At 40.1% G+C, this 17,379-nt stretch overlaps 1 protein-coding gene across 1 annotated transcript in view; it reads right to left on the bottom strand.

Moving 5' to 3' along the window:
- Window positions 1–17,379, bottom strand: part of CALD1 (caldesmon 1) — a 96,189-nt gene that overhangs the window by 9,465 nt on the left and 69,345 nt on the right. The window contains exons 5-7 of the mRNA XM_010144843.1: window positions 12,309–12,457; window positions 7,284–7,539; window positions 5,525–5,665 (exon numbers count right to left, since the gene is read on the bottom strand). Coding sequence (XP_010143145.1) covers window positions 5,525–5,665; window positions 7,284–7,539; window positions 12,309–12,457 — 546 coding nt within the window. The remainder of the gene's footprint in view (window positions 1–5,524; window positions 5,666–7,283; window positions 7,540–12,308; window positions 12,458–17,379) is intronic.

The following is a 17,379-nucleotide window of genomic DNA, read 5'->3' as shown; positions in this document are numbered from 1 at the left end:
ACACCCCCCCCCCCCCCCCGTCTCCCCCTCCCCCCCCCCCCCAGCCGTTAACAGTTTACAACTCGGTTTCCCCCGCAGACAATACAGCCGGCGTTGCCACAAACCGAGGGAGTATATTATTTGATTAAATAATACGATGATTAAATCGTTATGATGGAAACTCGAAACATGTCACCTCTCCTCGACTATGGTACGGTAGGTAAACTTCCTCAGAACACCAGCAGTGCATCAAAATGATGCATTATAACAAGAGCTGCTGGTTTCTCCCCTGCTCTGCAAGAATGGCTAATTCCCTGGCTAGCAGCAAGGACAAACAATACGGACTATCTTAGAGAACCAGGACTCAGATAATTAATTTACAGCATCTTCTAGTTCAGATGCACTGAGAATCTATTCAAATTCTAACAAAAGAGACAGATCTAAAAAAATGCTTAAAAGATGCTAACAGTAGCCTCTCTATAGTCCTGTGTTCAGGGGGGAGGTTGTTTCCACACAGTAGGAAAACCCGGCTTCAGTTGGCACTGGTGTAAGAGGGTGATAGGTTGGGGGGAAGAAGGACCTGTATTCTGGGGCCCACAGTAAAAAGACATGGGGTCATCCTTTATGCCCTGGAAACAGTGGTTCTCAGAGAACCTGCTGCGGTATCAGGAGTAAGTCAGAGATTTTTCGTAACAGGAGAATGAGGAAGCAAACCAGAAAATAAGTTAAACAGGAAAGCAGAATTAGGAAGTGATCCTCAGATCTTCCCAAGGAAGCAAATGTTTTGTGTGGATGGATAACATATTTTCTGCAGATTTATATGAGAATTTGTTCTAGGAGTGTCATCCTCGAAACACACAATGCATGGAACAGAAGCATACATTGAATACGCTTAGAGCAAACACACCTGAATACACGTATTCAACATATAGGTCAAATACATTTAGACTGTACAGAAACATCTAAAGGTCACTTATCCACTGCACACCACACAAACTCCATGCAAAAAATTTAAAATGTTTGACACATACAGTAAACAGTATTACAAAATAGATCTGTAAGAGAAATAGGCAAAGCAAAGCAGTTAGCACAAAATGCAAGGTATTTCCTCAATCTGAGGATCTTGTTAAATAGCTAGGACTATGTTTTGTCACTATGTAATACTTTCCAAAGCCTCTGACACAGAACACACGTACTCCAAACTGTAAGCCTGCTGGCCTCTTAATTACATTTTGACCAGAGAGCAAGCACACAGGATCTCAGGCTGCATCTCTCCCTCCTAACCTCAGTTGTTGAAAGATCATTCAAAGTGTTTAGTCAAAATTACTCATTTTGGTTCACTCTATAGTCAGTGGAGAGGCAGAGGAGCTCACCTCACCCTAGGAAAGGTGGGATTGCTTGAACACCAAGGGTGGTCTTGCCCTATTAACTACCAAAGAACCTTAGGGTAGACCACAAAATGCTTAGATGGACACCTGCCCTTCTGCTGGTAAAGTCAGATGAAATTAAACAACTTGACATAAATCAAAACCATGCAGATTCTCACACCTGATTAGGGCCTTACTCAACAGCACACAGAGATGGCAAAGAATAAATTAGGCACATTGTTATACAGAGATATATGTATGGGTTTATCCACATTCAACATTACATAGACATGTTTTGTTCTCTGATTGTGCAAGCAGTGTCTTGCTTATTAAAATGCAGTTAAAGCATGGGTGTCAAAGTGCACTATCTTCCACCTGTACATTCTCCAAGAACAGAAACAGAATGGAAGAGGAATGAGTTAAGACACAATTTGAACCAATGACTTACTTAGGAAACAAAAAAGTTCTAGGTATTCCCAGTAAAACTTGTTTCATACAAAGATTTTAAATGATTCTTAAGGATAAACTCTGTATTAGATATTATGTATTAGAAAGTGTTGTAAACTGATAAACATAAAAACTCTTCTGAAAAAATAGGTCAAGGAGGAACGGGAATAAGAAATGCACACAGAAACCCCTCTATTATCATTTTGCCTCATGTCCAAGAAGTGGAAGAACCTAGTGGAAATCTGTTTGGAGTGGTAGACCCTGGGAATGAAGTGGCTTCTCCTTGTCCTCCCTGAGTGGCTCACTTGCTCTTTTGCTTCATTAAGCACAGTTAGACTTTTTCCTGCTGTCAGCAGCATCTGTGCGGAGTGCACCAATTTACTCCAGTTTACCTGTCAGACTAAAGTGCTGTCATCAGCATCAAAGATGATAGAAAAACAAATTTCACAAGTCCTGTCCTTACCACTCTACCTTCCCTCTGTTGCAAGAGTAGCTCATATGGGAACAACTGATTGTGCAGAGACTAACTCTTCCCTGTCATTGCTCCAGCTTCAGGTATTGAGAGCAATAACGAGATAGGATGAGACAGGTCTTTAAGTGAATTTTAAAAAACTCAAGGCCGGAACAATCCAATCTTTTGGCTTAGCTGTCAGCATCGCCTTGCAGATGGTGTGGGCTATCATATCAGCCACTGTTTTTCAGGAGATACTTCTTGCAAAGACTGGAGATATCCTAGGCTCCCGGCATTCTTCCATTGCTTCCTCTCCTCCATGCCTAACTGCTTTTACATTTCTGTAGTGGTGGAGCTCAACCCCTTAAGAGGTGACGTAGTATTGAAATATCCTATTCCCTTCTGATTAAGCTAGAGAATAGCTATACAAGAAGTCAATAACACTCCTTCCCAAAGAAAACATGAGGAATGAACTTGTCTAAAAAAGAAAACGAACAAAGATTATGCAGGAAATCTCATTCTTCGACTGCAGCACTCTTTGTGTGAACTAACCTAGGGGAAGGGTAAGCTAGAGCTGGATGGAAGAGCAGCAGAGGTTGTTCCAGTCTTTTTCCATAATTAAAAAAAAAAAAAAAGGAAAGGGCAGAGGCTGAATGGAGGTTTGGTACTGCTGCTACTGCCCGCAGGGACTCCACCAGGACTGAGAAATCCAGGCTGCTTCTGTCCCTGAGCTAGAGATGAACTTGGTCTGTATTTACTTTGCATGCTTCCTCTTCACTGTCCTCTCGAAAACGACCAGCCCTGGTGCTGTCACTGGGAGGACTCCATGTAGCCGTAGGAGTTCTGCTGAAGTAGTGTCTCAGGTTTCAGGGAAATATTATATTTAACAGTTAAAACAACAGGAGTTGTCACATTGTGTAGGCTGTGATTTATTAGACGCCAGAATGGATAATCACAGTAGTTCTTTCTAAATATAAACATATATTTTCTGATGTATGTGCATTATGTCTGTGTTTCTATACAGATATTTTTATATATGTGCATCCATAAACCAAATAGTACATAGAGATATGTTGCATATCTTGGTCTCTCAACTCATACTAGTCCATGCCCTGACTGATGGATAAATGCAGTGTCCATAAGCTGGTAATATGCCATACTCTTTTTGAGTTTATCTCCTTTATTTCTTTTGGTCTTGAGTTCACTTGATAACAGCATGCCCGATTTTCCTCATATAAGTCACTCCCAGGAACTTGTTTTGCTTCACCAAAACTTATCACATCAGGAAGGACAAGGAAGACAAAAAAGATGCTTTGCCAGATTGTGATCTAGGATCAGTTAGAATGTGAATGAGTATCATACAGTTTTTTAATACCAACCCTCCATTTTTTCATTATTAATTCCAACTGCCCACTCACAATTGTGCATTTAGGGTTCTCACATGACTCATGACACATCTAACCAGATGATACACTCATCAAGGGATAAAACACCCACCAGATGTTTTACAAGTCAAAAGATAACTTGGGCAGTGCATAACAGGCGATGAGAAAGATGTTTACCAACCAGATTAGACCAGCCTGAGAAGTCTGTCCAAATGAAAGGTAACAAGATATACTGTCTTCTAAAACTGGAGTTCGACATCAAATTTGACATCAGATCATTAAAATGAGATTATTCTCGCTTCAGCTATTGACCACAGAATGCCAAGAAATAGTTTAGGGTGATTAGTTCAACAGCATTATGTATCTACTTTGGCCACCCACAGACACCGGTCTGGAATATGTACAGTATCACTAAATTCTCAGAGGGAGAAAGAGAGAAAGAGAAAAAACGTGTACAGAGCTGCATATACCAATTTTTGTAACAAACAACTTCTACCTAACAAGCCATAAAACCCAGCAGCAATTACAATAAAAAAATTGGACCTTGGATGCCTAACAGCATTTGGAAAATTCCAGCTTTTCTCTAAAAATACGCTTAGTAGAATACTGTAGCGTCAGTCCAAAAGTTCTCTGAAAGCTATTAACTTCCTGCCAAATCCAGTGTTTTTTTTCCCACTCTCCCCTAAATTATCATCTATATCTTTCTGTTACGTGTTTTTAAATATAATTTCCTCTCCTCTGAGTCATCTCTGTACTAAAGCTCCAAATGTCTGTCATAAAAGGCACCTCAAAAAACAGAAAGAAGAAAAAGAAGCCCTCCCAGGAGGTCTGGGAAGAAGCTGTACATTTGTAATGTCTGTTACTGGTGTGGTCTTTTGCAACTAAAACGGCAAGACCAGGTCTATCTAAAAGGAGCAAGTTGTGAAGTTTGGCAGTCCTCATTTACAGTTGTATGTATTCTGTCCTTGTATTTCAGATTCAGGTGCATCGGAGAAGTCAAAGGCAAGTCCAGTCAAAAGCATTTGAACACTGTATTTGCTAGAACTGGGTCCAAAACATTATACGGCTGAAACTCCAGATCGGTTCAAAGTGTAGCTCTCTGTGAGCAGAAACGTGATTTTGACCAAATGCAGTTTGTCCCTCAACAAATACAGATCTTAAGCCCATTGAGATCCACTTTATGGTTCAACGAGCTCGTACCTGATAACCTCCTGCCTGGTTCTTTTGTCTCCTAGTGACCACTAAGGGTCCTTTTTTGACAAACATTTTTGATTCTTAAATGACTAATGACACAAAATGAGTAAAGGAAAAGATAGTTGAAAACAAAGAATAGATCCATAGTTTGAGCATGAGCTGAGAAAGTAGCTGGACTGAATATCAAAACAAAGTTCCCAATAATTTCAGTGGGGCCAGGATTCCACTTCCATGCTGAAAGGCTATTTAATTGATTTATTTGACTTTCAATATAATATAGGCCACAGAAGACCACTTAGAAATTCCTGCAGCAATAAAAGGTTTTATTTTTTTTTCTGTTATGTAAGAAAATGAAATCCAGCCTAGCAGTTTTAGATGTTATTTTTAGGAGGATTAGACATAAGATAGAACTCCCATGTGGGGCAGTTTCAGTTAATGATGATTAGGCTGAATGTGCTTAAAGACAAAGTAATCTGGCAAGGAAGAAATTGTTGTGGATGTGGAAGGAGAGAGAGAGAATATTTGTGATCTTTATCTACTCCAGTTCACAAACTACTCATGTTTCAGGCTGAGGTCTATTTCACAGCATTGTCCAAGTCTGATTTCAAGTATTTCCACACTGCCTTAGTGTTTGTCTGTTGGTTGGGACTGCAGCACTCATTACTTTTCATGTAGAACATAGCTATTCATGAGGAGGTTACCTTGAGAGATGAGCCTTTAGGACTGAAACATTTAAATGGCTTCTTGTCTTCAGATACTCCATCTTCTGGCATCTTTTGTCTTTTCTCAGCAGCTTCAGCCCTTCTCCTTTCAATTTCTTCCTTCATCCTCCTCTTTTCCTCCTATAAAAACACAGAGTCACTATTCTTTCAGAAACGACATCACCATTACAGGGCTTTGCAGTCCTGAAACATTTACCAAATTTTCTAAGAACAGATTTTTATGCCAGTCATAAAAGTTCAGGGACCTATCTGAAATCTGGCAATGTACTGCTGCTAATCCATCACAGCTTTAAGACAGCAGGGAAGACAACCAGTCTGTGCTGCTTTAATGTCTCCTCACAGTGAGGTCATCAGATTTATTACCATATAGTGCTACTTAAAGAGAGAAAAAAAGCACATTTATAAAAATAATAAAATACAATTTCTTTGTATCCATATGTATCATCTTTGTACTATTCTTCTGTCCATCTACTCTGGCGCTTGTTGTGCGAACTTTAATAGTTCACTGGAAAAAACCAATAGGTGCCACAAAAAGTGGAGATTAAATGCCTAGAGTTTTCTCTCCAGAGAGATAACATGAGCTTTTACTTCATAAGCTGCAAGTCAAACGAGAAGCCCTCAAAGCACAACCATTGCGAGCACTGGTCGGCAGGATCTGACCAGCGAGGTGTTGTGCAATCTCAGCATCTATTGAGATCTGCTGTAAAGAGCGTAGTATATTAAAGCAATTGGCATTCACCTGCCAAACACTATTATTATTCATCTACCACTTATTTTCCAAACCACTAAGATTCCCAAATGAGGCACCAGAGATTTGGAAGGCCTATTTATAGAGTCCCTTGGCAGGGGGAGTATAAGCAAACAGATGTGCTTAAATATGCAATATTTAAATAGAGAAGAATATCTTCCTAATAAGATCTAGCCCATTGTAACTATGTATAACTTCAACATTCCAGCTCATCAGCAGTCGACGAATTTTGACATGTGCTTTGTAATCCAATTTGTGTAATGTCAAAAAGATACTCGGAATAAATTAAGAACTCTGTGGCTATAACACTGCCCCAAACATTTTCCATCCCCAAGAAGATACATATTTTGCAACTATCGCAGGAGAAATCCTGATTTGTGAAGACATTTGATAAAGCCCAGTCTTTCCTGAGGCTAGAACAGTAACGTTTCTTTCTACTCTAGATGACTCCATGTTTTGCCTCTGGTCCTAACTACAGCATCCTGTGAAGGGGGCAGTTGATATCAAATAAGTCATACTTGCAGCTAAATCTGAAGGTTAGAAAATGGGATGATTTTAATGATGGGTAGCACGTTTGAAACCAAGAACTGTTGTGATGGACCATCTCCTGGCAGACACTAAGAAATGGCGATGCCCAGAAGAGCACACAACCCAGAGGGGACAGATAAAGGGTGCAATTTGAAGCAAAGTCACAGCAGCAATTCTCCACACAGCAACATCAGATCCCAGAAAGAGAAGCACACTTTGGTCTTACCTTCCTTGCCTTTTGCCTATGCCTCTTCCTCACCTATGAGCCAGTCTCCTGTGTCCTCAATCTGCCCTTTTGTTAAACGCAGACCCATTGATCTCCAGCCCACCAATTCCTTTGCCTAAAAGTGTCTGTCCTAACACTGCGGTAAAGAGTTACCAACTAATGCAAGGCCAGTGGAAGTAAAGTAGTAACAACAAATGAATGAAAACACAGTTCAATACTTCGTATTTTATCCTTACCTCCTCTCTGGCTTTTCTCTCAGCCTCCTCCTGCTTCTTCTTCTGCTCCTCTTCTTCCAGGATTTTCCGGCGCTCCTCCCGTCTTTTCTTCAGTTCATCCAGCTCTGCTGCCGCCTCCTGCTGCTTCTCCTTCAACCTCTCAAACTCGTCATTCTCACCTCGACGACGGCGCTGATCTTCTAGCCGCTTTGCAGCCTCAAACTGAGACCCCGGCCTCACTTCCTCAGCATTTGCAGCCCCTTTCAAACTGGAGCGGCTGAGAAAGAAATGAAAGGGAAAGTGAGGCACCATGGCATATCCCTTCTTGGTCAGAGCCACCCATTGCCGCGTGCTCACCAGCAGCCTGAGAGTCTGGCACTCAAAGATACTGCCTTATAAGACCTTCTTCTCCTTGCAATCTACAACAGGCCCAAAACACTTTCATCAGGAGTTAGTAGGCTGAGATACTAGAAGGAGCACCTGTCCCACCCTCTTTCAGTAAGGAAGGAGTCTCTCACATGCTTGTGCGCACAAAAGCTGCACCGCTCTGCCTGAGCACTCAGGCTACCTCCATTTTTCAGAGAATTAAATGGCAGAGCTTGAAATATTTAACAACTCATGTAACTTTGGCAAGAGGTATCATATCATGAGCATCTCTACATTATACAGTAAACTGTTACAGCTTCACCCCTCTACTCTGCAGTTTGTGCACAGAGGAAACACTTCCAAAAGCACATTCCTACAGAAATCAAAGGAATGGAAAGCCATATCTAACTCCTTTCTGTTGATTTTAAATTAGGTAAATTTACATATAAAAAACTCATAGCAAAACTGTTATGCTGTGTTCTGTGTAATAACAGATGCACTTATCACTTGCTTTCAAAGGCAAGTACTTTTTAATAAACCTCTAGAAAAAAACAAGCATCTTTGGGAGACAGAACAAGTTACATGACTTGGGGAAAACAGAAGGAGACAAGAGAGAGGAGAGAATCTAATAGCTTCAACAGTGTTTTAAAAACCTAGAAACGTTCCTATCTCATCTATAACTCCTATCACTTTAATTCTCTCAGCCTGTGTGAACAGAAAGTTTCATCAGATCTTTTGTTGACATTTCCAGGGAAAGTATGATTTTTTTTCTGTATTAAGGAACTGGAAATTATTTATTAATGACTGCTTTCCACAAGAGAAAACCAGAAGTTTTCCAACCGGCTGAGACAGGCCACCATATGAGACAGAAAGAAATAAAGAAAGAATAAAAACAAACAAACAAAATCCCAAAGAATCTTCATAGGCAAAGTGCATACTTTCCAGAGTCAGGTAGCATCACCTAGTTAAACAACTACCACACCATTTGTCACTCCCTGAGTTCAGGTAATATGACTGCTGACAAGGAGACAGGTGCTTAAGAGGTATCAGTGTGCTATTCACAAGAGACAGAATAGGAAAGTACTTAAAGATTTTTTAAAAAAAAAACAACTTTCTGCTCTGTTCTGGTGGCATTTAAAAAAGCTGAATATTAATGACTTCATTCGTGGAACAAGGGTGCTGCAGAGTATAATACCACAAGGCAGTACAAATCAAGAGTTCCAATAATAACAATTACTGTTAGAGATGCTCAGATTAGAGACAGATAACACGTGAAGAACAAACATCATAAAAGATCTACCATCTGGTGAATACCATCCCAGTCCTGAAAAAGTGGTCTTCATTCAGACAGACGCCTCATCTAGATGAAGTTAACCATACAAAACAGCCTACAGGACCAGAGCTGAATTATCTGTGATTTCATTATCACAATAGAAACTACTAACACAGAGTCCTCTGCCCCCTCATGATCCTACCAAATTGGATGAAATCTAGGCTAGCATAGCATGCATGATTTAGGAATTGTACCATCACAAAACATATGGCAAAATAGTATAACCAAACTGACGTTATTATGTAAATTTAGCTGCTGTATTCATCTGTGCAAGCTCAACACAAATGTAGTAGGACCTGACATTTACTTTGCAATGCTTTAACTTGCAAGAGTGTGACATCACAAAGCAAAGCTAAAGAAAAACCCAATGTCACAGAGGTCTGTGAACGTATGTACCCTCAGAACATTCTCATGCCTGATTTTCTAACCTAGAGTTCCAAATACGTTTCCTATACTTCCCCACTATCACCTTATCACAATGCTTTCCTGCTCCCGGCGCTTTACCTGAACGCGTTTTTGCAGTGGAACCGCTTAAACCATGAAAGTAGAACCGCAAGATCTCCCTCCACCACAAGCATCAAGTTAACATAAGTGGTCACAAATAAGGGCTTGCATCAGGTATTGATGTCTAATTAAAGAAAGGAACTCACACTTTTAAAATGAAAAACAATCATTAACTAAAGCATTGTGAGAAAACTTTAGAAACTTTAGCCCTTTCAAAAACAAGGAGAGGACCTGAGGTATAATTTTGGGTGTCTAGACTGAAATACCTCTGATTCAGTCTGCAGACATACTGAGAACTCAAAATGTTCCACTAGACTCTATAAGGCACTGAGTATTTCTAAGGATCCAGTACATCTATTCCGCACAGGCCATGAGAAATGCCTGGCTATTTCAAGGCTTTCTGCTTCATCGTAATGTTGTAGGCTATATAGCGTCTATAGCAAACATTCCAGGAACTTCAATGAATTTTTTTTGTTTGGTTGGTTCTTGGTCTCTGAAGTCTTATGTTGCCAGCCCACACAGAACAGCAAGCTTTGGGCCCAAAGAAGGTGCAAGAAGTCACTTCTGGTGGACTTAATGATATCCCTGGCAAGGGCAAGTACTCAGACCTCAGTATTAAGAGAACTATGAACAGAACATTTGCCAAGTTTCTCTTAATAAAGAGACTCTGTTTTATATCAGAACAGAAGAAAGGTTAGACCTCAGTGACTTTAATGCAGATAGCCTCAACGAAACTAACTCTGCACTTTCAACTGATAAAGGACAAAGGTAGGATCTAGTCTTAGCATTTTATTTGGAGGTTTCAGGTGACTATTTTGTTCTCCTTACAAAGAAGGACATTTAAAGTTTCTAGCTCATTTTATTCTCATGCAGCTTAAAGGACTTCCCTTACTGGTTCTGCACAATCCAAAGTAGCAAACAATAAACTGGCAGTAATTCTCTTTATTTTCCTCCACCTTCCAAATTGAACAGATTCTGGGAATATCTGTTCCCTACTGTCAACATTGGGAAATTAATTTTGAGATGGTGGGTGGAGGAAGAGTTTCGTAAGCACCTCTTTGGTACTAAAAATTCAAGTTTGTTGCCAGCTTTCAGACAAGGAGGAAAAGGAAAAAGTGGTTTGTGGGAGCCAAAAATGACAGAACAATGTGAAAAAACATGTTACATCATATTTAGGACTTTTACAGTCCTGTATGAGAATAGAGAGGAAGGTAGGTGGTAGAGGAGATGGGAAAGGGAAGCCATAAAATGGGGGTTTATTCTGTATTTCTCTTTGTTGAATGACGTAGACAAACAAGAAACAGATAAGATTTTTCTTTAGCCTTCACTACCTTATTTTGTCTCAATCCTCACCACTGAGAGCTAGCCAAGTGACATGCTTCCTAACTAGTATCTGATAAGTCCATGTAAAAACAAGAAGAAAGATAATTCTAAACAAAACCCAGCAATGTGGGGGCAGTTCATTGGAAAATACGCCAAGAGCCTTAATTCATACCTAATAACCAGCAAACACAAAGGCCTCTGCTGATGTTGCCAACCCAAGTCTTCTACTCAGTTGATAAAAGGCTATTAAACAGGCTTCTTCCCATATTTGGGAAATAGTTGAAGAAAAACAGAAAAAGAAAAAAGGGAGTGGAATCTCAAATCTACATGTTGCCACTAAGGCCTGTCTCCCACAGGAAGTAAAGCAAATGAAAACACAACAAAAATATTTTTAGAAAACCATTCTCATGTTATTGATGATGTGACCCAAGTCATGAAGCAGGACAGTTCTGAGCAAGGCTGATTTCCTGCTATTCCATCTCCATCTCTCTCTGTCTTTTGGCCTTAGGTCAGGGTGTCTCCAGGGACTTTTGAACTGCATTTTATTTTGAGAAAGTTTGTTTTTCCCGGAAGAATCATGAGGGGAATGCTGAGATGCAACAGCAAAGCCCATCTGCCATGCACAGATTTCTCAAAGTGCCTGGAGAGCTTAACCTTTTCCTTGCCTGTGTCAATGTAAAAGAGAGAGAATGGTGTAGAATGAAAAAAAAATTGGATTTCTAGCCTATTCATTCCTGGTCTTCTTCTAAAAGGATGAACTTCTGCTCTACTTCATACATCCCCTCCTTTTAGCAGGCAGAATCCTCTTTAAATAAACTTTTCACTACAAGGTTGTTACCTTAATTAAATTTCCCAATATAGCTATAAGGCAAATATTTCCTTGAGAAGACAAATAAAAATCAAACTGTTGATACAGCTTATAAAATGACAAAAAAAATAGAGCATTTTGGCTAGGAGAGGTTTTCTAACTGAAAAGTTTACAAAGAAGCCATTTATAGAGAAGCCATTCATTTCAGAGTTTGCCTTGAAATCAAGAGAGAAGCTCTTTCGAGAGTTTCCAACTGGATTGTGCCCCATACCAATATGCAAAGTGTGATTAAAAGCAGGTGGGTAATCAAAAACAGGTTACTTCAGTAAAGGCTGAATTTTTACTTAAAAAATTAGAGAACACAGAATCCGGACTGTTGTCATTATTGCAAATATTAGAGATAAATATCCTTTGAGGAAGGAAAGCCCCAGCAGAGCAAAAATAAGTCCCTACTTCTCTCTACTGAGGGAGAAGGCTATTAATGTCTGCTTTCTGTACTTCATGTTGTTACTGCTACAACGTTGGGGGTACTTCATTAGAAAACAGGACCAGAGCCTTAATTCGTACGTACAACCCGACGAATGCGGGTCTCTGCTCGCGTTGCCAATCCAAGTTTTCTACTCAGCTATTACAAGGCTATTAAGCAGAGATCCGGAGGTGGCCTCCTGCTCCGCTATAACATAGACAAGACCAGTGCTTGCTTGGAACTTACCCAAAAGCATTCTCAGTAGACTTAAGTTTTGGGGCAGTGAGTTCACGTTCTCCGTTTTGTGCTTTTTGCTCAGGAACTCCCTTCTTACGATCCCAGATACTTTTCAGTTCTTCTTTGGGTGCTTTTCCTTTATCCTTGTCATCTTTTACCTGCTCAGGAGATACCGTAAATCACAGAACAAAAGCAAGGAGGGGGAAAAAAATGAAAGAAGCCACAATGAGGCTGAGGAACACAGATTTCTTGGTATTAATGATTAACTAAACAACTGTCTTCAAAGTATTTATGTGCTTTATGGCAGAAGTAATCTGTAAAGCTCTAAACTGATCAACCACCACTCTGCTGTCCTGATCTGAACTCAAGATGAAAACATCTTGACTGATAATTTTATTATCAGTCTTCTGTGAAAGTTTGTTGAGGCTGTAGGACTATGCTACCACATTGCTTTGTTCTGCAACTGCACACCACAGCAGCACCCCAATTCTCTTCCCTCTCACTGCAGCGTCATTCTCCTGTTGCCTGTTAAGATTCTGAGTTGCAAACTCTTTGGGATTAGGTTCGTACGAGGTTCAGTACAGAGTTTAGGACACTGGTGCAACAAAAATAACACATAACCTTCACTGATTGTCAAGTTTCCTCGACAAAGTTCACTCTCTCCCATGTCATAGCAGATGGATAGTTCAGTGCTATAACAATAATGGCCAAACCACAAAATTATCTTTATATCAAAATAAAACTTATTCTGACAAAAAGCACAGTCCCAGCAGGGGCTAGTCCTGGATTGTGTTATCAGACATTAATCTATAATCCCATGAAGAGGTAAAAGTTCTCTCTGGAAACACTAGAGCAAAAAATCTCTCTATTCTTACAAAGCTTTGTCTTACAATTCTTCATAATAATCAAGTATATTTAGTGCATGGATTTCACTCTCCAGTATTCCTGCAGAGTTATGAACTTGTATTTATCAATGCCACAGATGGCTTGACCCCTGCATGCTAAGTCATGGATAGATCTTGATAAGAGGAGGAAGTTATGGACTGGTTTGATTTCTTTATCCTCCGGTAGAGTTATTCCCACTCAGTTAGTTGGACTACAGGCCTAAAACAGCAGTAGATGAAACATTTATCTCAAAAATATATTTTTTTTTCCCAGCTATACCACATTGGAGGAAGATTCTAGCTGGTAAGCAAGAAATACCGTCTGCGAAAACCTCAAATGAATACCTTCAGAAAAAAGAAACTTTCTTCCCTTGGAAGACTGTCACCATCCTATTTGCTAACTAGAAGGGAAAAGAACTTCTGTAACTGTTCTATCCGCAACATAACTGGTTTTATGGCGTTACAAGCTGCACCTTGAAATAAAAAACTAATATACACATCCACCCCCAAATTAAATCCTTCCCCATCAAAGAAGAACTGGAGATGTAATATCTTTACTAGCAAAGGATGAACTCAGAGTCTCCAAATTCAAGATCTTCCTAAGGTGTTGAATTAAGTTGCCGAGCAAAATCCCAAAGTCAGCCTCTGACTTGATGTGAGACCAGTTTGTTTGCTCACAGGAAGTAATACGACGGACAATGCCAAGACGGCACACACTGCAAGTGAGTTCTGGGTGGTTAAACTACATAAGCAAATTTGCCACTGGTAGGGAATGTTGGGCACAACCCAGAGAGGCATTTGCTCTGTGCTGAGAGCAGGCAGCAGCAGTGCAGATTTTCCCCACCCTCTCCTGCCTACAGGCTTTAGCTATGACCTGGCAGAAGTGCCCTGATGGACGAGAAGGGGGTTCAGTTTCCATGACCGTGCATTCTTTGGCCATGATGCTCTAACTGCTAGCGAACAAGGCCGTTATTACTATCAGCCTCAAGAAACAGTTTTCCATTTTCTAGGAGCTGGAATGAGACAACCAGGGCTATTCAATGAGCCTAATGAATGCCACCAGACAGTAACATCTTTTGGTGCTCTCAAATTTTAGCAAGATTGTAGCTAATGATCATGTTCACAGCAAAAACTGCCTGTTAGTAATCATCTCCTAACACTTCAGTCCCTTTTAGGATGATACTGATACAAATGTTGGTTGTTGAAAAATTTTGCATGCCAGGATGTCTGTGTTGGGATTTTGAGAGCATAGCAGTTTCTTTGCTGAGATTTTCATTAAGACCTTTCTAAGTCTCATTAAAAAGCCAGTATTTCCAATACTTCAATACTGCCTGGTGTATTGAAGTCCACTGAAGAGGGTCATATCTCTTGCATCTTAATTGAAATCACTGAGAAAACTAGTATTAAACCAATATAGTTTAAAAATTAATACATTAGGAAATAGCATTTCAGAAGCCAATAGGATTTATGGTAATGTGTCTGTGTTTGAGAAAACCATTAATCCATCTTGGCCTCTTTTTCATAAAGATGATAAACCAAGATATTACAGAAACATTTCACAGCTTTTGGGCCTGATCCTTCTTCTACCGATTCTGCACAGAAGCAGCAACCGTTATGTCCCATCCCAAATGCAGGCAACAGAAAAAATACTTTCCCTTGTCTCAGTGCTTCCCTAAATTACATGCTAATTCAGCTTCTGCTGAATTCAGTAAAAAGGGCCACATGCTCTCAGAAATCTTGACCATCAAGTCAAGATAGAATACCACCAAAAACATGTTTAGCCTATTTCCAGCTTTATTTATTTTTATTTTTATCTTTCTCTACACTGCTCCTTTCTGTTAGGGTGTTATGCTAATATTTGAGAGTTGAGATTTCCAAACACAGGGTTTGAACACCTTCAGACCGCAGTGAATCAATTCCCGAAGTTGAGGCCATTGGACAAATCTGATTCCTTTTTCGTGCTCAGTTCCTTAGTGACTTAAAAGCTGTGGGCATCTGGGTCTAGGGCTTCCATTTAGAGCCAACTGCTATACCCAAATACCATAACAAAAGCAACTGTTGCTGCACGTCTAGCCAAACTGCAAGCAGGAAATACCAGGAGTCTCACATCATGAGAAAGCTAGTTCTTACGAACTTTCCAGGCCACTTTTGAGAACCAAAAATTGTGGGGCAGTTGAGAAAACAAGACAGATTTCCTTGCTAATTTGATCAAAACCTGAACTTTGAGGGTCAGATTTTGGTAACTTTAAGGACATACGCGTTTGTTGCACAACCACAAAATCAAAATCTGATTATGTAGATACACTGTATTCCTTCGGGATCTTGTCCGTAATACACTGCCATCCTCTTAACTGCATATATGGTTCAGAAATAGGCCTCGTTGAATGTGTGTGTCCTTGAAGGGGTGGGAGGATTGGGGGTGGGAGGATTGGAGGTGGGAGTCTGATCTTGACTTGCTTTGGAGTCTGAGATGGTCAATTTATCTTCACAAGCCAAGAAGAGGTTTTCAAAACTGAGCAAAAGACTTTGAATGCTCAGCTTGATGCACATGCAAAAGATGTACCTTTCCGTGGATTGGTATTCAGCATTGCTCTAAAAGTGGGCTTCTCTTAAATTGTCTCAGCTTGAGCATCCAAAAATTGAAGCATTAAAATCACAAGTTACTTTAAAAAGTCTTACTAATTTCCTGGAAGAATCTAGCCCTGTGGCCTTGGTTTAAAAGCATGATGAGAGCTCCAGTGAGAGTTGACTGAGCTTCACATAAACACAAGCAGGATGATTGTGGCTCAAGTCCCCCCAGAACAACACTTGTGGTAAGTTACAGTCTCCTTTTTACATTTACTTGTAATATTCAAAAATTTTGTGCAACAGTGAAGATTACAAGCCGATTCTGTCTTACGAAGAAGTCTAAATTAAATCCACCCCTTATTTTTTGTGTAGCCCTTTTCTCTGGTTTTGCAGCTGGGTTAATTTAGAATAAAGAGATGGTTTGGTTTTTCTGGTGCACTGTTCCGAAGGATTTCCATTAAGTCTCATGTAACTCTTCCCCATTCTAGAGTAACTTTCTAGAACTTTCTAAGTTCTAGAGTAACTTATTGTAGCGTTGCCAATTTCTCGCCCTGTACATTACATACCTTTCTTCTAACCATCTTCATGACTTCATTTGCCTTTTTGGTCTCATGTGTACCTTAATTGAAATATGATACCTTGGATGATCCAGCCAGGCAACTGGACCCAAGACCTTGTGACATGATTTGCCTTCATCACTCTCTGAGGGTGAGCTAAGCATCTACAACATGTTCCAGATTAATCCAATTACTAAGGACCCTGGACTAGACCCTCTATAGCCCTCAAAGCTCCCAAGCAGCCAGACAGGCAGCAAGCTGCCTGTCACTAGTTCTTTGTGCTATGGCTCTCATTGAGCCACACAGACCTGGCTGAACCCAAACACGTCCAAACCTCCAAGGTCCTGACCAGTCTTGATGTCTGATTAGAATCAGGCCACATTTTGATACTTGCTACATTGAACCAAAAGCACAGTTGATACACAGCATTCAGCATGGCTCACTGTGTCTAGCTGTAACCTGAGGAGTAAATGGTCTCCAAATCTTATTTACTTACCATACAGTAAAACACCATGGCACCAGCTCCTGTGTTTACAGTGGAAATGCAATGCAGTAAATTTTGTAGATTTTTCTCTTTAAAACAAAAGAAGAATCTTGGGTATGCACAGTTTGTATCATAGGGAATTGCAGTTGGGGAAAAATCATTAGTTAAGGAAGTCAGGTAGCTAAAGGGCCTAGACGATGATGATGATTGTTATCATTACTATTGTAAGAGTAGGTCTCGATCATAGGGAAAATTGTCACAGTAAAGTGGGAGGAAACCAGGGAAGGATGATTAGTTGATGCAATCCTGAAAAATTCATTCCTAGGGTGAAAACCATCCTTGCATTATTAACTGAACTGAGTTTCTTGAAATATTTGTTCTAGGACAAACAGATCTTGGTTCTAAAACCCCAAAAGAAAAAAAATGCTTAAGCATTTACTTCATTTCAAGCACATAAGTAGTTCCATCCCTATTTATCTCGGCAGGATTACCCATGTTCTTGAAGTGAAGCAGAAGCTTCAGTATTTTGATGAACAAGCAACTTTCAGTTGTAGGTCCCTTATTTGTGTTCTTATCTCAAGTTTCCC

The sequence above is a fragment of the Buceros rhinoceros genome, unplaced genomic scaffold (assembly GCF_000710305.1).
Source record: "Buceros rhinoceros silvestris isolate BGI_N320 unplaced genomic scaffold, ASM71030v1 scaffold241, whole genome shotgun sequence".
Lineage (NCBI taxonomy): Eukaryota > Metazoa > Chordata > Aves > Bucerotiformes > Bucerotidae > Buceros > Buceros rhinoceros.
The sequence above is the reverse complement of the archived record's forward strand: the minus strand, read 5'-3'. Positions and strand labels throughout refer to the sequence as shown.